We start from the raw sequence: 24,572 nt of genomic DNA, 5'->3' as shown, positions 1-24,572 counted from the left end.
CATACTCCTACCTCGTATAGAGGCCCCTATGGGGAATAACAAATGACCATTAAAAAGTGTCTGCTCCCATTGTTTAATAATATACAGGGCCAGTTTCGCATTTTGACAGAAATTTGTATTCGTCATAATTTTTGAACGGTCAGATCGATGTGTCTCTTATTTTGGTCAATCGTTACACTATTGCCACCTAATCAACTAATTTATTCAAACTAGAAAAAAATCAGGTCCGGCTTTAAAAAAATTAGTTTGTTTGGGTCTTAGAAAAAATTTCACCCTGTATAAGCTTTTTGAAAACTTTAATATGAATTTTACAAATTAGACAAATAGGCAATTAAAATAACATATTTATTTTTTTCCGCACACGATTGCTTAATTTTTTATAAAAAAATCAAATTTGATTATGAATTAAAAGTTTGGTAAAGTGAACCAAGATTTAACAAAATTAACTTTTATTACCAAAATTAATTTTTTTTGAACAAATATTTAATTTATGTTACCACCAATCAACTGATTTATTCAAACAAGAAAAAAATCAGGCCCGGATTTAAAAAAATCAAATTTGACTATGCATAAAAAGTTTGGCAAAGTTTTTGCATAGATTTAAAAAAATTAACTTTTTTACAAAAATTAATTAACAAAAACAAAGTTTTTCTTAAAATTAAAAGTTTTACCATTTTTTTTTCTATAACACGTCTAGATCTAAAACTTCCCATAACACTTCTTTTGGGCTCTATAGTTTAACATAGACGTGATCAAATTGATAAATTTTAAATTTTTCCACCTAATTTTTGCGATTTACAAGTTTGCAACTTTTACAAGAAGAAGACTGAAAGTCTACAACAATTTTCATAGTCTTCACAATGGTAAGAGGTATGTGCTGTAAAAATTTCAGAAAAAAAAATATTAAAATGGAACAGAGTTGTAACGAGTTAAACCGTGAGTTCATTTTTTTTTCATTTTTAGGTTAAAATTCCGATTTTGACAAATTTGATTTTTTAATAAAAAATTAAGTAATCGTGTGGGGAAAAAATAAATAGGTCATTTTAATTGCCTATTTGTCTTATTTGTAAACTTCATATTAGAGTTTTCAAAAAGCTTATACAGGGTGAAATTTTTACTAAGACCAAAACGAACTAATTTTTTAAATCCGGACCTGATTTTTCTCTAGTTTGAATAAATCAGTTGATTGGATGGTAACATAAATTACTTATTTGTGCAAAAAAAATTAATTGTTGTAATAATAGTTATTTTTTTTAAATCTATGGTTCACTTTACCAAACTTTTAATTCATAGTGAAATTTGATTTTTTTATAAAAATTTAAGTAATCGTGTGCGGAAAAAAATAAATATGCCATTTTAATTGCCTATTTGTCTAATTTGTAAAATTCATATTAGAGTTTTCAAAAAGCGTATACAGGGTGAAATTTTTTCTAAGACCCAAACGAACTAATCTTTTTAAAGCCGGACCTGATTTTTTTCTAGTTTGAATATATTAGTTGATTAGGTGGTAATAGTGTAACGATTGGTCAAAATAAGAAACACATCGATCTGACCGTTCAAAAATTATGACGAATACAAATTTCTGTCAAAATGCGAAACTCGCCCTGTATATTATTAAACAATGGGAGCAGACACTTTTTAATGGTCATTTGTTATTCCCCATAGGAGCCTCTATACGAGGTAGGAGTATGTACAGTTCCTCATGACTCACCCTGTATACAGTGAACAAATAAAACATCTAGGCCAAGGAGCAAAAATCGATCTTGAAAATCTATAACACGTGCTGCTAAGCCAACCAAATTCCAAAATCATGGAGAAAATCTAAAATAATAGCCTTGTTAAAACTAGGAAAGGACCTAGACAATCCCAGTAGCTATAAACCTATTCCCTTTTATGTCACTTTTTCAAACTATACGAGAGGCTCAGCCTAGTCAGAATAGAAAAAAAAATCGACAAACACTTCATCTTACAACAAGGAGGATTCAGACCTGGCAGATCTGGCACATGTCAATATCCCGCACTAACAAAACACATTGAAGCGAGCCTCGAAGAATTTTTTTTTAAAAGAGACTTGCCTATGACACAATAAGGCCCAAGGCATTGCTCCACAATTTGTACGACACTCTAATGACCCCCGTTTAGGTAGGGTCATAGATTCTTTACTGCAAAACAGACGTTTTCTCGTCATGCTGGAGGATAAAACGAGACTGCCTTAAAAACAATAATTGCGTACTACCTCCAGAATTCCCTGACATCCAATCCCCAATCCTTCTAAAACCCAATTCTGTGCTTTCCACCTTTGCGCAAAGGAAGGTAAACTAAAACTCCAAATTACGTGACATACTAATACGTTTCAACACACAGACCAAGCTAAATATCTTTGAGTAACTCTATACCGATCCCACACTTACTGCGTAAAAACGAGAGGGGAAGTAACAACTAGGAACAGCATACCCAGGAAGCTAACGGGAAGTAAATGGGGTGCATGTCCTGGCATATTAAGAACAACGGCACAGGCACTGTGTTCTTCAACTGCAAAATATGCTTACCCCGTTTGGAACAGATATCAGATATGTATACACCAAACAAGTTGATACTGCTCTAAATGAGACATAAATGATGGTAAAGGGATGCATGAAACCCACACCACACTCAAATCTATATAAGGCAGTTAGCTTTGCAGATCCCTCATCAGGTAGAAATGTAGCACAGCACATAGAGAAAATTAAACAAATCGTGGACGAGCGACATGCCCATACAGAGCTTCCACCACGAAATCTACAAAAATCCAGGAAAAGCTTCCTTAGACGAGTGCAGGATGAACCGTCCGAATATTTTTCTCGTCTCCAGGTTCAATAGACCGACCAATCTCTAAATGTGGAAAACTAAGAATAGGAGAATAATGGGGGTCGCTTCAGAAAAATCAAACAAGTTCAGCATAAGTATATATTATACAACGTGAGTTCAATAATAATTTATAATGCATATAATCCTCACTATTTTGTATGTAAACAACACAGCTGACGCCGGTAGTTAATTTGGTGCCATCAATATAAATATTTATATTTTTTTCTGTTACACTCGCCATCAACATCCTACATAAATACTCAAAAATAAAAAGCAGGAAATGGTAACAGTGTCACGTTCAACATTTTATACAAGGGCACTCAATATTTCTTTTTTCGTGACATAATCGAAACAAGGTGATATTCCCACGTCATAGTTTAAAATATTTAACCATATGTCGATGAATTTTTAAGCAAGTAGGATAAATAATTTTCAACATAAATCCTTTAGAAAGCACAAATGACAAAATGCATTAACCAAACAGTTAGTAATTGCTTGCTTCATTTTATGTACATCTGTTTCCAGTTTTACAGTGCAAAATTAATCTTTTTTTTTATTTAAAAATACTTGACCTCCATTTCAATAATTATTTTTAACGATCTCGAAAACGTTGACATTTTTACTTAGAAAATTAAATTGTTTGAAATTAGTGCCCAGTACAAAACAGCAATGTTAATAACGATCTCTAACATCAATGTTGTAATCTTTAAATACCACTAGTTTTTTATTAAATACAGGGTGTTAGTAAATAAAGGAGTGATTCCGAGATACGGGATGTTGAAATTTTTCTGACATACTGACGATTTATTTATTGCTCTGGAACCGTTATATTTCAAACTTTACATTAGATGTATGAAAATGAAATTTGGTGTGTTTTAAGAGGTGGTTATTGCACATTTTTTGACATACAATTAAGAATTTTATTTTTATCACTGCCGCGCGTAAGAGTAAAGTCTTAACTTTTAAAAAGAAAATATTTATGTAGTACTCTTTTTCTTGGCTGGAGACCAAAACAATGAAATAAAAAGACGTATCGAAATTGTCAGGGTCAACTTCATAAAGATGAGAAAATTCTTCTGCAACAGAGAAGCATCCCTCTACGTTTAAGAATGTTAAGAGGCTACGTATTTAACACGCTATTATACGGTGTAGAGGCCTGGACTCTCAAACAAAACAACATAAAAAATATTGAAAGTTTCGAGATGTGGTGCTACGGGTCTCGGTGAATTCGTAACTATTTTAATCCCCCATCCTAATTACAGGCCAACTCGTAACTCTGGCGCGCAGGTAATTCTTCGATAACCCACTAACTACCGGTGAATTAGTAACTTTCATTTTTAAGTAATATTGATAATTTAATACCGGTATTCCAGGTATGTACCTGTAAAAATTACTCTCTTTGAAGGTGGTGTAAAAGGTATTCATCATTTATGTATTGTCTCTTGGAAGAGTTACTAGAGAAAATCCAAATAAATTTTGTGAAAATGACTGAAATTCTTGTAACAGATAACAGATTTCGTAATGAGTGCACGTGGGTGTAAGTTATTGGTGGTAAATAATTTTAAATTTCAAATAAAGAAAGTGCTAAAAAGTGGAAAACATTTATGGTACTGTTCTGCATCTGGTTGCAAGGCAACCTGTTATACCGACGGAATCATACGGCCTGCTATCATACGGCCCCTATTCTCATTTAAAAAAATCATCGATTACGTCATCACGCCCAGATGGATGACGTCACTAGTATATGTATACCAAAAAATTAGAATTTAAAAATAAAAATCTACCTATTTCGGGATTTATCTCCAGAGACGCCTATTCTCGAGAAAATGAATTTATTCCTACTCAAACGTCCTCACTGTATTTGTTTATAAGCCAAAAAATTGTTTATAACTTTAAAACAGTGCTGAGGCCGCTTAGATAATCCGATTTTAATTCTTTAAAGTGTATTAGATAGGTAGAGAGCCTCTTTATATGTGAAAAATTAGCAAACTTCTAAATGGTCTACTTTCTGTTCAGAAAGTTTTTAAAAAATTTGAACTTTTTTTAAAAAACTTTAGATTGCAAATTTATTATGCAAAATCTATCAGGTCGATTTTAATGAAATTTGGTGGACGATTTAAGTATGTTATAAGGATTTTCTATGCGAATTACGAAGGTTCTAAGTGCAACTAAAGTTGTTGAAAAACACTGAAAAAAAGATGCTTATTTCGCTCCCTTATTTTGTATTTATTGCTATTTTGCAGAAAGGGTAATAATTGAGGACATTTTTAACTAGTCGTATATCATAAAAAATTCAATTATCTTTATTTTAATTACCTACGACTTTGCTCCAAAATAAATCGTTTTAAAGTTATAAGCAAAGAATGTAAAAAAAATTATTGTTTTTCGAAATTTTCAAATATTTTAATTTTTTTATTAATGTTCCGGGCATATTTGAGAAGGAGCATAAGTCAATTATTATTATTGAAGTTGTCACCTAACTTTATCTGCAAAAATCCGAATGCCACCTTGCACATCCACAAATAGACGTTTTTTTACAGATCCGCCCTGGTCTACACATATAATATTGTTTCAATCAAAAGAGATTTCAATTTTTGTTATTTTTTTATAGGTACATATATGTAATACACAACATGTTTTTAAGCAAACTAAGAACCATTCGCTTACATAATAATATGCTATATTATGCTCCGTGTTGGCTTAATCCGTTACTGTTCAAATGTATTTCTTACCTTTTAACCTTTGGGTATTAAAATTAAACAATGGTTTCGAATTCACCAGTATAAAGTTGCGAGTTGGCCAGGTAGTAGAAAAGTTACGAATTGGCCGGTGTACATTTTGATTTAAAAAAGTTTATCATTAAGAGTTACGAGTTGGCGCGTGTCCGGTGCTACCACGATAAAAACGCATTACTTCAAAATAGAATGAAAAATAGGAGGAAAACGGAATCCAGGCCGTAGAAGAATGTCACGGTTGCGGAATTTGAGAGAGTGGTTTGACTGCACCACTAATGAACTTTTTAGGTCAGCTGTAAACACGGTCAGGGTAGCTTCGATGATTTCCAATCTCCGATAGGAGTGACACAAGAAGAAGACTTACCTTTAATAATGAGTTGAATCAGTCTGTCGTTTTGGGCGCTAGAGTTAGCATTTCCGTCAGTGGGTTTCTTATCACCCAGCAGATATTCGGCCACCAATGGATAGACCTCTCGGAAACACTGTACTCTAGCGTTACTTGGGTTCCAGTCTTTGTACTGTAAATGATCCGATAATCGGGGAAGGGTGAGTAGTAGACACATCGTCGAGTATTCTTCTTTCGATGCTGAGTATTTTTCTAATTCGTTTAGTATACTAACTACTTCTTCTACGGCGTTATCCATGCTATTACCTGGAACAGTACAATATTATAAAACTTAAGGTTGGAGTTTGAAAACATACGTAAGAGCTTGGTTGGTTTTTCTTTAGAGATTGGTTCAGAAGCCAAAAGTTGGCAACGAAAACGTTCTGAACCATTGTAATCCTTTTAGATTTGTAAGATTTTAATGTTTTATTGATCATATTATACCAATTAGGAAGTTTCTATAGATATTTTTATCACAGCCAATCCATGGGAACTTTCCCAATACAAACATTTTTGGACGTCACCGTCACCATGATACAATCACTAATCAAGATAGAATAAAAACAACTATAGAAATAAAAAAAAATTGTAATGATAATGATACTGTCCATTAAATCAAATCCCAAAGCATAAAGTATGCATATACTTACAAGTTGAAAAGACAGCTCAAAGCTAAAAAAGAAGACTTGGATGACAGAAACATATTAGTTTCGATGGAGCAACGACGACCAACAAAAAACAACGAAAACCTTAATAAAAGTATGTATATACAAAAATAAATTCGAAGTAATTTACGAGAGTCAACATCTAGTCAAACATGAAATTGAAGAACTCGAAAATAGATCATACACGTGTAACATGTAAAAAAAAGTGAAAGAAGCGGCTAGTATCTTCAGTAAGAGACAAACTGCACTGCTACGTGAAGAACATGGTTAAGACCTCGAAGTGGTTAACACATCGAAGAAACCTCCATCTCACCACAGCAAACAGATTAGGTGCAATAATTATAAGTATGTGCTGCCGATAAATGATAATGATGTAGAAATGTGCAAAACCTTTTTTCTTAATACGTTTGGGACCAGTGAGAGGTATGTCTACACCGCATGGAAGAAAGTTGATGAAACCGGCATTATTTGTGATGAAGAACGTGGGAAATACAAGAACCATGGCACATTACCTCCAGATGCTGTAGAGTATGCCAGACAGCATATTGATTCCTTTCCAGTAGTGGAGTCTCACTATCTTCGTGCTCAAACGCGAAGGAAGTACATCGATGGACAGTTAACACTGGCAGAAATGTATCGTCTGTATCTGAAGAAATGTCAGGAAGACCATAAAGATACTGTTTTGAAAGAAAGTAAATATAGACACATATTTAACCCCCAGTTTAATATTGGATTTTTCGTGCCTCGCAAGGACCAGTGTGCAACTTGCCATCAGTATTTCAATTGTACCGAACTTGAAAAGAAGGATAGAGATGTAGAGCAGGGGTGTCAAACTCAATTTTGCAGAGGGCCATATATTAAATTCAGAATGTGTCGGCGGGCCAGATTCAAATAAAAAAAAATGTACTGAATTATTATAACATTTTATTTAATAGTATACTTATAATATACGGTTGTTAAAAATCATATCAAAGTTATAAAAGAGGGTAATTATTTTGAGCTCGAGGATCCAGATACCTGACTTCTCTTGTTTTTGACAAGCTCATTGATGTCAGGTATCATATTCGTTGTATTTATTTTAAGAATTGATTGGAGATGTTCATTTGTAAGTCTTGTGCGATGTTTGTTCTTATTTATTTTCATGACGGAAAACATCTGCTCACATAAATAGGTGCTACCAAACATGCACAGAATGCGTGCTGCATGCTTTTTTAATTCCGGGTAGTTATCCAAACTCTTGAAATATTGTGTATAAAATGTAAGTGCGTTAACCTCTTTAAATTTTTCTTTCAAAATACTGTCCGATTGAAGATCTATCAACTCCATTTGCAAATGAACTGGTGCCTGTGAAGCTTCAAAATTGAATGGATTGTTGAAAATTGGGAATTCCATTTCATTCATTTTGTGGAAGTCTTCAAAACGATTGTTGAATTCCGTGATAAGATTTTGCAGAAGTTGAGAATATTGATCCAATTTTTTTTGATCCACTGTGCCAAATGATTTTAAATGAGGGAAATGATCCAAAGTTTGATTTTTTACCTGATTTTCCCACAGCCTCAACTTTGTTTCAAAGGCTTGAATACATGAGTACATTTGAGTGACAATCAGATTTTTACCCTGTAACTTTACATTCAGATCAGTCAAGTGTTTATTCATATCTACCAAAAAGGCACAATCAACCCACCAGTCATTGTCATAATCAATTGGGTTGCCTTTTTCTAACATGAAAGCTTGAATAGGGTCACGTAATGCAAAAAATCTTTCTAAAACTACTCCTCGACTGAGCCAACGAACTTCGGTGAAATAAGGGACATCAGAAAACTTTTCGTCCAAATCTTGTAAAAACTGCCTGAACTGTCGGTGATTTATTTATTTATTTATTTATTTATTTCTACGGTAGAACCATTTACAAAATACAAAAACAAAAAAAAATAGAATAAGTATGATCATGTATAAAAAACAATGAATATAAGACAATTAACCAATAAAATTTGTAAAATAACACAGTACATATATCAAATCACAGTTAGAAAATGAAAAATATCACATATTTAACTCATTAAATTCTCAATTTGCCTCTTGAAGTCATTAATGCCTAGACAGAATGGATCAAGTTTCATGTCATTGCAAAAACTGAGCATTCTCGACAAGGGAAAATGACGAGAATACTCAGTTCTATGAAAAGGAATATGAAAGAGTGCAGTGTGTCGAGTTCTATGAATTGTATTGAAGTACACATTATCCAACAACGAGGGACAATTAATATCATTGTTTAGAAGTTTAAATAAAAACAACATATCAGCTCTCAACCTGCGGTTCTTCAGTGTAGCAATGTTAAATTGAGACATTATTCCAGAATAATCTATGACAAAATTTTCAGTATTTCTTATATTAGTATGTGCTTTATAAGCCAAAGATCTTAGAAACTTCCGCTGAACGCTCTCCAATCCATCAATGTAGACTTGATGAAATGGAGACCAAACAACAGAGCAGTATTCAAGTCCTGAGCGCACTAGAGAGCAGTACAGTAATTTGAATACAGTAGGTGAGAGATCATGACTGTTGCGATAAATAAACCCAAGATTGCGAAATCCTGTTTCCTTAATTTTAAGATAATGGCTTCTAAATGTCAATGCACAATCCAATAATACACCCAAATCTTTAATCTCAGTAACTGAATTCAAGAGTACATCATTAAGAACATATCTATTAGCTGTTAGATTATTTATACGACCAAATGAAATACAAGAACATTTAGTCGGGTTTAGGCTTAAACCATTTTGTTTCGACCATAAACATATATTATTAACATCATCTTGCAGGAGATCTTTATCTGATATATCCTGTATGTAACGAAATAACTTAAGATCATCAGCAAATAGTAGAAAGTGTGAGTTTTTGATAGCCTTACCAATATCGTTAACGAACAAGTTAAAGAGCAAGGGACCACAATGAGACCCTTGTGGGACACCAGAACAACAATGGAATTCTTTAGAAACATAATTGTTGATACGAACTTGTTGTGTACGACCCATCAAAAAGTTTTTAATCCAATTAACAATGGGTTCACCAAAGCCAGATGCACGAAGTTTATGAACCAACAGGTTATGATTAACCCTGTCAAATGCCTTTGAGAAATCAGTATAAATGCTGTCGACCTGAATCTTATTCTCAAATGCACCCAACAAGTATTGTTGGTAGTTGACAAGGTTTGTTACAGTTGACTTTCCGTTAGAAAAACCATGTTGCTCATCAATAATTATGTTTCGGCAAGCCCAGGTAAGACCCATCGATACCAATTTATCTAGAAGTTTTGGGATTGCTGATTGAATAGTTATACCTCTATAATTATTTACACACTCGCGATTGCCAGATTTATGGATAGGTGTAAGAAAACTATTTTTCCAATAATGTGGAAATATAGATGATGATAATGATAAATTAAAAATTTGTTGTAAAGGGTTACAAAGGGAAAACACACAGTTCTTAATAAGTGCTGCAGGTATACCATCAGGCCCTGAAGAATATGTAGTTTTTAAACTCATAATTCCCTCAAAAACATCAGTCAGACTAAATTCCAGAGTTTGGATATCAACACTGTAGTCTAATTCAAAGTTAGGTAAATTATACTCACTATCATTATATGTACCCGAAAAATAATTGGCAAATATATTGACTATCTCCTCACCACACTGAGCTATTACATCCCCACCTTCATTAGACATCACATTAGGATAAGTGTTAGACCCACGTGTAGCATTAACATATCTCCAAAAAGAGCGGGGATTGCTTGAAAGATTTGCTTGAATATTCTCTAAATAGTTTTTATAACATACTGCTTGTAATGATTTACATCTTTCCCTTAGCACTGAAAATTCCTCATATGAGTTGCCTGATGCTTTAAAATTCCGGTGAGCTATTTTTTTCTGTATGACAAGTTCAATCAATTCTCGTGAGAACCAAACAGGAAAGTTCAATGATTTAAACCGATTGACAGGAACAAACATACTGATGGCGTCATATAAAACATGGTAAAAATTATCTATGCAGCAATTAATATCTGATACATCTAATACCTCATTCCAAGGAATTGATGCTAAATGTTCATTTAAAACCTGATAATTACATTTTTTAAAATCATGATAAAAGACATCATATTTAAGAAACAAATTTAAATTAGCTGCTGGTAACAATATAGTATAAGCTGAATGATGCTGAGAAGTATTCAATAGAATATCAGTAGAAATCGACACAACTGCATCCCTCTGCGTACAGAAAACTAGATCTAAAAATGTATCATTAAGGTTAGGCAAAGTATTTACTTGTGACATATTAAGAAAATTGTAGCAAGTACAAATAATATTTGCTGAATAGTGTTGCGGACACTCAACTGTTACACCATCATTGAGATTATACCAGGATGCCTCAGGTAGGTTGTAGTCACCACAAATACAAAACTCACAGTCACTGAATCTATCTGCTAAGTCCAACATACAGGTGGAATGCTCCTCATATAATGACCCAGATGACCGCGGAGGAAAGTACACAGCACCAATGATTAACTTTTTAGTAGAACACATTACCTGTGCAAACACATGTTCCACAGAGGAATCGATGGGCTTAACCATCATTGAACGAAGACGCTTATGGATGGCAATAAGGACACCACCACCACGAGTCTTCGAACTAGTTTGAGTGTCTCTATCATGCCTAAACACATTAAAGTCACCCAAACCCAATTCAGCATCTAAGATTTTAGAAGTAAGCCATGTTTCAATGATAACCATAATATCGTAACTAGAAAGAAGCACAGCCTGTCTGAAATTCGGAAGTTTGGTGCACATACCCCCAGCATTCTGAAAATATAATCTCAACGATCGTTTTTTGAACTATTGAATTTCTTGACGATTCTTGGCACCCCATTAAAGTATTTGATCATCAAATCCAAGGATTTAGTCCTCTGCTCCTTATAAAATTTACTATTTTAATTATAGGTTGCATGACATGGTCCATTTTTAAATGTTTGGATGCCAATGATTCCTGGTGAATTATACAGTGAAATCCCACAAAATTTCCTGATGTTTTCTGTTTTAATTTAGTTACAACGCCCGAATGTTGGCCAACCATGGCAGGAGCGCCATCCGTAGTTGTGCTGCTAAGTATATTCCAATCGAGTCCATATTCTGCCATCAAATGCTCCAATGCAGAATAAATATCATTTGCTGTTGTAGTACCTGTCAATGGAACGCACTTTAATAGTTCTTCAGTTATTTCAAAGTTACTGTTAATACCTCGTATAAAAACAGCAAGTTGAGCTGTATCAACAGTATCAGTGCTCTCATCAACAGCCAGTGAAAAGTTTGTAAATTCCTTAATTTTCTCCTTCAGTTGAAGAACCAAATTTTGAGATAAATCATTTATTCTTGAAGCAACAGTGTTTCTTGACAGCGAAATATTTTGAATTATTGACTTTTGAAATGGAAATGAAACATCGGCAACTTTCAACATACAGTCTTTAATAAAATCACCATCAGTGAAAGGTTTTGATCTCTTCGCGATTTCTAATGCAATAATAAAACTTGATTTCAGGGCATCTTCGCTCTCAGTATTAGCTTTAGTAAACATCGATTGTTGACCTTGAAGTTTAGATTTTAAAGATGACAATCTGTCCATTCTTATTTTTTCAGTGTAACAATCGAATTTTGATTTATGATTCGTATCATAGTGTCTCTTCAAGTTAAACTCCTTACAAACAGCAACTGTTTGATTGCAAATCAAACACAGTGGTTTACCTTTCCATTCTATGAAAAAATATGCATTTTCCCATTTAGACTGAAAAACTCTACGTTCACTATCAACTTTACGTTTTTGTGACATTATGCCGAAATCGTAACAAATATGGAACTCGACACAATTATGGATATCGCACACGCACGACACAAACAAATGTACAATACCTTCTCAACCACTACTTCGCAACTGACTCACGTGACACGTCGACGCACTTCTTTTATATCGATAAGGAAGGTTCTAGTCTAGACTCGAAGCGCATGGAAGATTCTATTGTTCTCAACAAAAATAATAGGGTGTTTCCGCTAAGAGATGGTGTTACTGTCTATCTCTCTCGCTTGTCTAGGCACGCGCTGCCTTTGAAATGACTTATAAATGTAGTGTAGTGTACGCATTTTAAAACTTCCGTAGAGCAATCGAGTGAAGTCTAAAAGCTCTAAAAAACATGATTCTTCTTTCTGTGACACATTGCGATCGCGGGCCGTATTGGTATGGCCCGGGGGCCGGATGCGGCCCGCGGGCCGTATCTTTGACATGACTGATGTAGAGTATCAACGTCATAGAGAAAGCGTAAAGTTATCGAGAGAAGAAAGATCCGAGGATGTAGAGCGCGCCAAACTGGCAGAAGAAATCAAAGTATGTGAATATGATTTGCAAGCTATAATTCCATTACCATCAGGTGACGTGTCCAGCTTTTTCTACAAACGCCGTTTAAATACCTAAAACTTTACAATTTTTGAGAATGTTTCCAAAGCGGCATTCTGTTACATATGGGATGAAAATCGTGGAAAAAAGGAGCGATAGAGATAGCAAGTTGCGTTTATCGTTATATCCAGGAGCATGTTGATAAAAAGGTAAAACACTTAATTTTTTTTTCAGATAACTGCTCGGCTCAAAACAAAAATTAATTTCTTGCCACAATGTACAATTATGTTCTACAATATAGTAAATCCCTAGAGATCACAACTCACAAATATCTGACAGTTGGTCACACACTGAATTCAATGCATCCCTGCATTGAACGTCAGTGTAAAAGAAGTCTTAAAAGTTCACCTATTTAGACACCTTCACAATTTGCTGGTATTCGCGGTGTGCAAGTACTTGGAAAGGGAAACGAGAAACGACCGTGCGCGAGTCGCGGAGAAATATTGCAACTATCTTAAATAATTCATATTGTCAATTGAAATTGTCAAATTGACGTATATTTCATACCTTCTGTCATTGACGCAGAAAAATTATATATTGCTCCACAATATTGATATGATATGCAATTATTATATAAAGGTAAATTTAATTAATTGTATTTTGCTTGCAGTACTGCATTTTAATAACTGATTTTATTTACTACATACAATTGTTTACGTTTGCTAAACATAACCTGCATCTTATTTTTTCTTCTTATTATTTTTTTGGACTATGGTCTTGACAATTATCCAGCAACCAGGACTAATATAATTGGCCAATATAATTTAAAGTGCGAATAAAAGTACAGAGCGTAGAAATAGAGGTCGCTTTGCCGAACTTGCACGGTCCCAATAGTGAGTGCAGCCAAAAAAACTCGAGATCCTTATGTTGTGAAGGAACTAACTTCACTGATTTTTATAATTTTAAGAAATTAGCCGGAGAATTTAACTTTTCTCTTAACACAGAGAAGGACAAAGTGGAGTGGTTAAAAATGAATGTGCTAATGATGGAAAAAAGCCAACCAAATGTAATATTTTATAAAACATCATGGAAGCAGAAAGAATTTTCTAAAATACAGATGAAGACAGTTACTAGCCGAAGAAAAAAAATTAGTACTTCAACATTAGATCCAATGTACGCAACCCAACCTGGAATTTCAATTGAAAAAAAATGATTTAATGTGGTTGCTTAAACAATAGCTATTTGTATAACAAGGGAGGAAAGTGCTACTTTTCCTCCCGAGAATGAAGTTTACTGCCCGACGCGTAGCGGAGGGCAGTAAACATTCAAGGGAGGAAAAGGTACTTTACTCCCATGTTATACATATGGTTTTTCCACCTTCCTCAAATAACAAGTAATTTTTTCATTTTTACTTAATTTATTTATGTAAATAACCAACAAAATTTATTAAAACTAAAACTAACAAGTAGGTACAATATAACTGTCAACTGTCAAATATAAGTCAAATTATTAATGTAAACATTGTTAAATCAAAATAACAATTTACTGTTTTTTACCATTTTGCAAAATACAGGGTGTTTTATAAATAAACGTTAAAATGTACAGATACTTACGTAATAGAAAATAGATATTGTACAGGGCGTCAATTAGTTATATTTCATGAATGAAATACCATGACGTCACTTTTACTTTTCGGAGGAAAGTACAACTTTGCTCCCTACAATCAGGTCCGGAAAAGTATACTTTCGGTAGAGGTAGGTGGAAAAATCATATACCTAAGTCTCATGCACACTTCCATGAATCATTGGTAAGCAATAATAAGCAAAATAATTTTGTTATCGATCCACAAGAAGAAGAAGAAGAAGTTTTGTTCAATCCAGTGTAAACATTATTTGATATGTTATGTGTTTTTGTAGTTCATTTACAAATTATCATAACTTTTGTTAAATTTTTGGTAAATATAAAACTATTTTATACTGTGGTGCTTTCATTTTCTAATGTTAAACTGTTGTATGTTCCATCCCAGAATTTTTTAATAGCTATTTGTATAACAAGGGAGGAAAGTGATACTTTTCCTCCCGAGAATGAAGTAATCATTCAAGGGAGGAAAAGGCACTTTACTCCCATGTTATACATATGGTTTTTCCACCTTCCTCAAATAGCAAGTAATTTTTTCATTTTTACTTAATTTATTTATGTAACTAACCAATAAAATTTATTAGAACTAAAACTAACAAGAAGGTACAATATAACTGTCAACTGTCAAATATAAGTCAAATTATTAATGTAAAAATTGTTAAATCAGAATAACAATTTACTGTTTTTTATCATTCTGCAAAATACAGGGTGTTTTTAAATAAACGTTAAAATGTATAGATACTTACGTAATTGAAAATAGATATTGTACAGGGCGTCAATTAGTTTTATATTTCATGAATGAAATACCATGACGTCACTTTTACTTTTCCTCCCTAGGGAGGAAAAGTACGACTTTGCTCCCTACAATCAGGTCCGGAAAAGTATACTTTCGGTAGAGGTAGGTGGAAAAATTATTTACAGGATAAAGAAGTAATTCATTTGCTTAAAAGAATTGTTTTGAAGGTACAAAATTGATACAATAAGTATTTAAAAAATGTATGGTAATCTTATACCTGATATTGAAATTACTGGAACCGTGGCAATCTTTAAAATTCGATTATCTCGTAACTTGGTTTTCGAAGATACGACACTTGTCATCTCAGGGTGCGATATTTTCACTTCGGGCAATTTTTTTTTAGATTCTTTGAGTCATTCTGAGCAAAAAAGTCTAAAATGATTTCTGTGGTGGTTTTTCTCTAAAATTGATAGTTGTCGAGTTATATGCGATTTAAAATTTGAAAAACGCGAAAATGGCAATTTTCAAGGCTTAATAACTTGGATAATAATTATTATTATGAAAGTCAGAAAGTGACCAAATCAAAGTTTAAAGCTAACCCCCCCCCCCCAATGATCCTGAAGAAATTTGTGTCATTAATTTATTACTAAGCTGTTATTTTTAATTATTAACTAGAACGGTAAGAGCGTATTGAGGCGGCCGTCAATGTGAGTACGAGAGTAAGATTCACCATTGGACTGCCGGAATGGTGTATCTCTTTCGCACTCATAATTGACGGCCGCCTAATACGTGCATAGCGCTCATTTTTAATAATTAAAAATAACAGCTTAGTAATAAATTAATGACACAAATTTCTTCAGGATCATGTAGGGGGCTTTAAACTTTGATTTAGTCACCTCTTGACTTTCATAATAATAATTTTTAACCAAGTTATTAAGTCTTGAAAATGGCCATTTTCGCGTTTTTCAAATTTTAAAATCGTATATAACTCGACAACTATCAATTTTAGAGAAAAATTACAAGAGACTTTTTTTGCTCAGAATGACCCAAAGAATCTAAACAAAATTTGTCCAAAGTGAAAATACTGATTTTTTTTAATTTGTTTAAAAAAATTGTTTAAACAATTTTCCGACCGCGGCACCTCCCGGAACCCTGTAGATTTGTAATGAGGACCTCTTTTTAAGCAAGTAAGTAAAAAATTCGTATAGTCAGTCAAGACTTGCCCAGAGTTGTAGCCTAGCCATAACGAATAATAGGTAACTGCCAATATTGGCGAGCTTTTCCAAAATATGTTATGCCCGAATTAGTTCTCATTGGTCTAATTTTGAATTTATATTACTTTAACAAATTTTGATTAATTACACAACCTTTGGTATATTTAATCTTCAATAATCATTAATCTTTTGTGCCATGCACCAACTAATTTGAAATCAATGTAATTATCGTTAATTTGTGCTTTTATGACCCAACTGTCACCTGTAAATCTTTGATTAAAATTCCGCTCGAATCGAACACATCTCAAAAGTTTGTCACACCCAAATTTTCTTTCTTATAATTATATTATTTTTCTCCGAAAGTGAATGAAGATAATGTCCTTTCTCCAATTTTGCACTTTCTAACGTGGTAAAAGTCATCACATGTTCAAAATTGCACCATCCTAAGTACTTCCTTCATTAAAATGCGGTTTGTCTACCGGTCGGTATGTTAAAAATGAGGAAACGTTTAATTATAATATCATAATAAATTTTTATAATTAGGTGTTTTAATTTACCTCTTACGAGTTTATAATTTATGGCTAGTTCTAGTGATACAGTGGCACATATGTTTTTCTAACGTCATACGAATATTGCTTGAAAACATTTTAGACCATTGTGGTAATAAACAATTTTGTTCAAGATTATCTCAGCTACAGATCGTGTTTAAAACATGTTTATTATTATTCGTACAGATTGTTGATAAATCGATGTTTTGTTTTCCCTACCTTACAAGAGGGGGTTTAGGGGGAAGCCCGGAAGTAGGAGTTTTGTTTGTTTTTTATCCCAAAATTCACATTCTTAGCAGAATTCAGCTTGTTCATCTCGTTTATAGAGATCAAATCTCTAACGATTGAACTACTTTTATATCACATAAACCAAGTAAACAATAAACTTTTTATACATTTCTTTGTATAGCTTAACGTAGATAAGACTGTAATACAATTTCGCTTGAAAGACGATCACCTAGTTATTCTTGGAATGCCTAATTCTAATTCCAAATAAATAGTTGCTGCTATTAATTAAACAAACATACACACCTAAGCCATTTAAATTTTCTCTTTTTTATTTTATACTAAGTAATGTGTAGTGAAACTGGATTTTAATAGAGCAACTATTTACTTAGAAGCTGGTTATGAACTAGTACACAATTCTCAAAAGTGAAATTTGGTTTAACAGTAAAGTAAGTACACTCGTTAGCATATTTGCAAATAACTGATACAGTAACGATTTCAAAATCAATGGAGCCCCAACGATATCAAAAACAATAGGAAGGTTTTTATTGATGAGGATAAAATGAGAAGAAGCATTATTAAGATAAAGAACATATTCACCGGCTGAAACATTTCACTACCATTTCTACTATCTGGGGTGAAAGCATGGACCATGACAGGGCAATTACTTAAAACACTCTCAGCCTTCAAAATGTGGATATACTTATAGAGGAATTCTCCGAATACCATGGACAGAAAATATAACGAACAGGAAGTACTGGAAAGAATGGACACACCAGAAAATTGGATTTCTGAAGAGATTTAGGTAAAAAAGAAACTCTTGACACAAAAGCAGTATTATCATAAGGTAGCGTACGAATGAAATTTCTTTATCTTTTAGAGAACGTGCGCGGATTATATTGCGAACCATAATCGCGCAGGAGCCACTGGATGACTCCAAAAATATTCCAATTTACTGGAAAATTGGCTAGAGAAATAAAAAATCAAGATTAGTCCAGGACAGTACATATAATATTTAAAACAAGAAGACACGCAAAACAGATAATAGTTCCATAATAAAAAAAGAAAACAAATGCCAACTCCAGAAAATAAAATTATAATATAAGATAATACAGACCCTAATCTGGACATCTAACGGTTCGTACCCATGCAGGCACATAACGCTGCGTTTTACCAATAAACCCTAACGCTGCGTTTCAAGTTACCAAGGAACAAATGCTATCGTACACATGCAAGCGCTTGTTTATCAGGTAAAACGCGGCGTTAAGCGCCTGCATGTGTACACGGCCTTAGGGCCAGTACGCCCCGAACGTCCCCTTGTACCCATGCCACTAACCGAAACGTCTTCTACATTTTTTATGCTTATTGCTCTATTGGAGAGCATGAGTCATTCGCTGGGATTTTTGCAGTTACTCGAGCGCGTCAGATTATTACATGGGAAAAAACCTTGTACCCTGAAAATGTACCTCTACCATATATTGGGTTTTAATGCAGGTGAGTTCGTAAAGGGGGGGGGCGAAAAAAAATCTATCCTTAGAAAAACTCGAAATCGTCAGATTAAGATAAAGTAAGTTAAATACATGCAAAAGAGTGTATATTTCAAAAATCTGACGATTTGAGTGGGGCGTAAGGAAATTGTTGTCCCAAAGTTTTACAAGAAAAAAGCGAATTTTTCGCGATATGAATGACAGATCGAAAAACTAAAAAATACGTAGTCAATATTTTTCAAAAATCTATCGAATGATACCAAACACGACTTCCCACGGAGAGGGGTGGGGGGTAAATTTAATATTTTAAATACTAATCCCGCGATATTTCGAGGAAATGAACGTCAGATCGAAAAACTGAAAAATACGCGTATTCAATATTTTTGAAAAATCTATCGAATGGCACCAAACACAACCCCCCACGGCGGTGGGGCGGGGGGTTACTTTAAAATCTTAAATGGGAGCCCCCATTTTGATTGCAGATTTGGATTCCTGACGTAAAAATAAGTAACTCTTATTCGAGACATTTTTTCAAATTATGGATAGATGGCGCTATAATCTAACTAAAAAAACGATTGTTGGAAATGGAAAATTAAATTAAAAATGGACTTAACTTTACTTAACTTTTTTTGGTTTTAGGACCTACTCTTCACAACCCAATAGGTCCCCAAAGCGCTCGAGTGACTGCACATTTAGCATACTTTGCTCCCCTACCTGGCCTAGCATTGGCCAGGTTTATATTTCTGACATTGATCTGATGAGTGATGGTGGGGAATTTGGTTTTATCAAACGCCCCCTGAATGTCTATGAATATACCTAGGGTGGATTCTTTATTATCCAGCGATCTTTTAATACTCGTCCCATTACTTGATGCAGTGCAGAATCGGTAGATCTTCCCGAAGTATATGCATGTTGATTTGGGTAAAGTGGGTTATGGACCATAATTTCATTCCTCTCGTATAGCCTTTCCGTCGTTTTCAAGAGAAACGATGTTAGGTTAATTGGTCGGAAAGCCAAGCGAAAAGGGTATAATCCATCCTACCTGGTTTTGGTATAAGGACCACAAGTAATTATCTCCACTTTTTAGGAATGTATCTCAAAGCCAAGGAGGCTCTGAAAATTCCCACAAGGTACAGCAGAAAGAAATCCAATATCCAGTCTCCACCGTACTAGGGCTGGATATATGCCGTCAGACCCTGGTAACTTGAAAGGGGACGACATGACCCATCTTACCTTTTCCTCGCTAATTAATGTTCTGGCGAGATGCCAGTCATTCGGTGCGGATATGATTATTTAGTCCATCCAGTTCGGTGCTTTTAAGGCGTCAGGTCCGGGGAAATGTGTTTTCATCAGGATTTCGGCACTTTCGCAAGTTTTGCTTCCATCTTCCTTCGTTAATATACCGATGTAGATCTTTTGACAGCACTTTTTGTAGCCTGGAAGCCTACGGAAAAGTTTCGATCTCCTCACAGTAGCCTCTCCAAGCAGCTCTTTGTTTTTGTCTGCTGATTTTCTTAAACTCTCTGAGGTTTGATTGATAAGTATCCCAATCTTCTTTGAGTTTGGTGCGTTTTGCTCTATTAAAAGCTGTTCTTGCTGTCTTCCTAAGGTGTTCCAGTTCAGTGCACCACCAAGAGTTGGTTTTGCGTTTCCTGGACCATCCTAATCGGACAGGATTTCTTATAAGCGTAGTTTATTTTGTTTTGGATAGACACCGTATAGGTTCGCCTCGTTTTAGATTTTAAACCTCTAACGACTGGACTATTTATATATTTTCTTTGCAAAACATATATGGAGTGACACATTGAATTTAAGATAATCGATAAATTGGTAACCGACCTACCTTGAATATTCGCCTCCGACTTGATACACAACAACTCGATATACTTGTGCTTCAAAATGGTGTAGTTAAACTTTTTCATGTTGAAGGACTTCAACGCCTCCAAGGGTTGTATGAACTCCAGCACGTCGTCCCATTGTCCGTCGAGGATGAGTTGTCGCAGGAATAGAACGTCGTCTGAGTAGTTGCCGTTGATGACGCCCGTTTCTCTTTCAAGGCTCAATTGAGAGATGTGTAGCTGGCGATTGTAGAGGAATTCGAGAGCCAATCGGACGACGTCCTCTTCGCGGAGGGTTAGTCGAGCCGATGGCATTATGTAGCGAATGTGCAATCTGAAAACAGAAAATTATATAAATTGTTATTTTCTTGCATATTATTGTAATAAGCTAAATTGTTTATATAGAATATTGTCATTGAATAAAATACCTAGTAGTAGTTACCAGCTAAAGTATATTATGCAACGAGCATTTAATGATGGTCATTATGAAGCGAGTATGAGGGATACGAAACGAGCCGCCTAGCGGCGAGTTTCGTATAGAGTACGAGCTTCATAATGATAATTAAATGCAAGTTTACACGATTTTTTCTATGATCATTCACAACAAAAAATATATTCAACTTTATTAATTTTGTAACGCAAACAAATTAAGTAGTTTGTCAGTTTGAGAGTTTGTTAATATATTGAGAACTGTCAAAGCGTATGTATTTGACTCGCCATTGGTCACGGCGCATGTGCCACCTTTATTGCGAATGCGATATCGCGATTCTATTGGTTAAAAATCTGTATCTTAACGAAAATTTGTATCATAATGAAGTTCTTTATGATACAGGTAGTGACATCATAATTGATATATGAGAATAGAAAAACTAATGTTAAAATTCGGGCACAACGTAACACATTAAAATGTCGAGCCATCGAAAAAAAAAGGATAGTCCATGGAATAAGCCTTACTTGCTGCTCGCTCCAATATAAAACTTTTTCCCCAGCGCGACAGAGAAAAGTGTTTGTAATTAGGGTATGCATCTCTTTCTAGTCGGCGGGGTTTATCAAATCTGCGGCAGAGGGAAAGTCACGTGGTCGATAAACCTAACGTCATTGGATAAACCCCGTCGATTAGAAAGACATACCTAGCCTAATTACAAACATTTTACTCTGTCGCACTTGGGGGAAGAGTTTTTGATTACAACTCGCAGTCTAAAGTTTATTCACATAAGCTATGCAAGAGATGTAAACATTAGTTAACAGCGATGTCGTCATCAGCAACATAGAGATGGCTATCTCGTTCAGTTTTTGAATATTTTTGGATAAAGTTACTCGTATAATCGTGTAAATTATTCATTAATTTAATTAATAGGATTATTTTTTCACTATCTATGTATTCAGTGATTACAATAATTTATATACCATATAATAAAAACTAATATTCGAGAAAAAAAGAAAAAGTCATAGTGATTTTAATAATATACTGTTACTATTGAACGAGTACATAAATTTTGAACAGCTTTAACCACTAAAATCGTTGTTTACATGCCCTGCATGTCTTATTGAAATTTAATATACGCTCTGAGCTTCGCTGGTGTCGCTAACTAGCGGATTACTAATGCAACTTTCGCCGAAAAATTTTTAATTTATTATTTAATTTTTATCGCGTAATATTTACAACGCAAAAAGTAATTAAATCGTAATCGATTTTTTTAAGATTTTGCTAATCATTCTGACGTTCTATTGATGAAATATTATTTTCTTACTTCGGATACTTTCACAATTATCGTGTAGATGGCGCTTAGATTAATAGATTAATTTATAATTACACATTACGAAATATTAAAAAAACTTAAATTCACTTATTTAAAACGTAAGTATATTTAAGGTAAAAATATATACCGCAGATTTGACCAACTAATATTTTTTCCTATTAATGTTTTTAATTTTAATGTTTTAAATTATTCACTTTGACATTTATGTAAAATTTCCAGAAAAAGTTCCCTGACTTGTCACTACTGGCGCTCACGTTTTAAATATCCCCTCTACGTACGAGCTCACAGCGTATAGATATTATATGTCTATGTTCAAAACAAATATAAACATAACCTAACTTTAAGACGTATTTATTTGATTTACTTGAATGAGTGAGATCTGGAGGCTTGGCTCCGAGACAGTATGTTTTCTGCCAGGGATATACAGATACAGTGGATGCGGTGACCGATGTGCTTCGGGCGGCTCAGAGAATAGGAGGTGATCACCGATGGGTCATCCCGATCTTCTTTGACTTCCGAAACGCTTTCAATTTCAATACCTTGCTGTAATGAGCTCTTTGGAAGCAAGGAACTGTCTGGAATCTGGGGAACGTGATCGCTGTTATCTTTCCGAGAGGAAGATTGTGGTGATGGTGGATGTAAAGGCTGGGGTCCCGCAGAATTCGGTTCTGGATCCGACGCTGTGGAACGTGGCATATGACGGGGTCAAACCGCGAATATGGGGAGAGTGTTACCTCCTTCGTATTCGCGGACGACCTCGCTATGCTAATAGATGCACTGGACGGAGAGAAACTCTTGCTTCGGATTATGCGTGCGTCTGTCCTCGTTGAGGATTGAATGAGCGAGCATGATCTTGCTCTCGCAGAGGCTGTAGTACTCAGATGTGGTATTTAAGAGCACGGGAGTGAAAGTAACGCCCACGAAGTTGGCGCTCACCTCAAGTATCCGATAGTTACTTTTCATCTAATAGGGAGTTGGGTTGAACATTTCCGGAGGGTGACCGCTATTCAGAAAATGGCTGCGCGGATAATGCCCAATATCGGTGGACTCAAATCCGAAAGGAGAATGCTTCACGATTTTGTGCAGTCTGTTCTACAAGAGGTTCATGGTACGCGTGGATAGAAATAATCTGCTGCGGGTAACAAGTGCGTACAGGACTGTGTCAGCTGCTGCCCTCTAGGTGGTCACTAGCTGTGTTCCCTTACATGCATGGGCAGTTGAGAGAGCCAGGGTTTATAGACCAGAGCGCATCTGTAAAAATATTAGTACATTTGGACGTTGAGAGGTGACTCATTTTTTTTTGCAGAAATTGCTTGAAAATAACTCAAATAATAATATTTGAGTTATCCTCCCACTCAAAAAGGCCCGGAACATTGTTTAAATAATCCAAATGTCAAAAAATGAAGGAAAAATTCGATTTTTTTCTTTGTTTTTTGATTATAGCTTTAAAAGTATTCATTTCTGAGAAAAGTTTTACCGACATAAAAGTTGTGCAATTAAATTTCCTACAATATAGGATTAGTTAAAATTTTAAAAAATTGTCACCCTTGTTGCAAAATAGTAATAATTTCGAAAAAAAAAACATAAAAAACAAGTATTCGCATTTTACATTTTTCAACCATTTATGATACACTTAGGACCTTCATATTTTATCCAGAAAAACTTTATGATATAATAAAAAAATACTTTGAATTCCATTAAGATCGGGTGAACAGATTTTGCAAAATAAATTTTGCAATCCAGCTTTCGCAAAAAAAATTCTCATTTATTCAAAATGTTACAGGGCTGAAAATAAAGCAGTCATCAAGTTGAATTTTTTTACATATAGAACAATACTGTACCTTTGATTGGCAATTTTCAAAATTAAAATCGGTTAACCACCACGGCGTCAGGAATTTTTTTAAATAAACATTAATTTTTGGTGCTACGCGCAGGACAGCGGATAGTTTGCTCTGATTGGGCATTCCAATGACCTTTGATAATGATTAATACATTTTAATTTTTAATACATTTTCATATTAATACATAAATTTGTTTATTGCAAAATAAAAACACGTAC

The 24,572-nt window shown here is 34.3% G+C and overlaps 1 protein-coding gene across 3 annotated transcripts in view; it reads right to left on the bottom strand.

Moving 5' to 3' along the window:
• The window catches only part of LOC114329587 (WD repeat-containing protein 47), a 313,869-nt gene that overhangs the window by 232,566 nt on the left and 56,731 nt on the right, over positions 1–24,572 (bottom strand). For all 3 annotated transcript variants that reach the window (XM_028278747.2, XM_028278744.2, XM_028278745.2), the window contains exons 2-3: positions 20,759–21,087; positions 5,947–6,234 (exon numbers count right to left, since the gene is read on the bottom strand). In XM_028278747.2, the coding sequence (XP_028134548.2) occupies positions 5,947–6,234; positions 20,759–21,068 (598 nt within the window). In that variant the 5' untranslated portion in view covers positions 21,069–21,087. The remainder of the gene's footprint in view (positions 1–5,946; positions 6,235–20,758; positions 21,088–24,572) is intronic.

This window comes from Diabrotica virgifera, chromosome 5, assembly GCF_917563875.1.
Source record: "Diabrotica virgifera virgifera chromosome 5, PGI_DIABVI_V3a".
NCBI classification, from domain to species: Eukaryota; Metazoa; Arthropoda; class Insecta; order Coleoptera; family Chrysomelidae; genus Diabrotica; species Diabrotica virgifera.
This window is presented reverse-complemented; position numbering and strand designations above follow the sequence as displayed.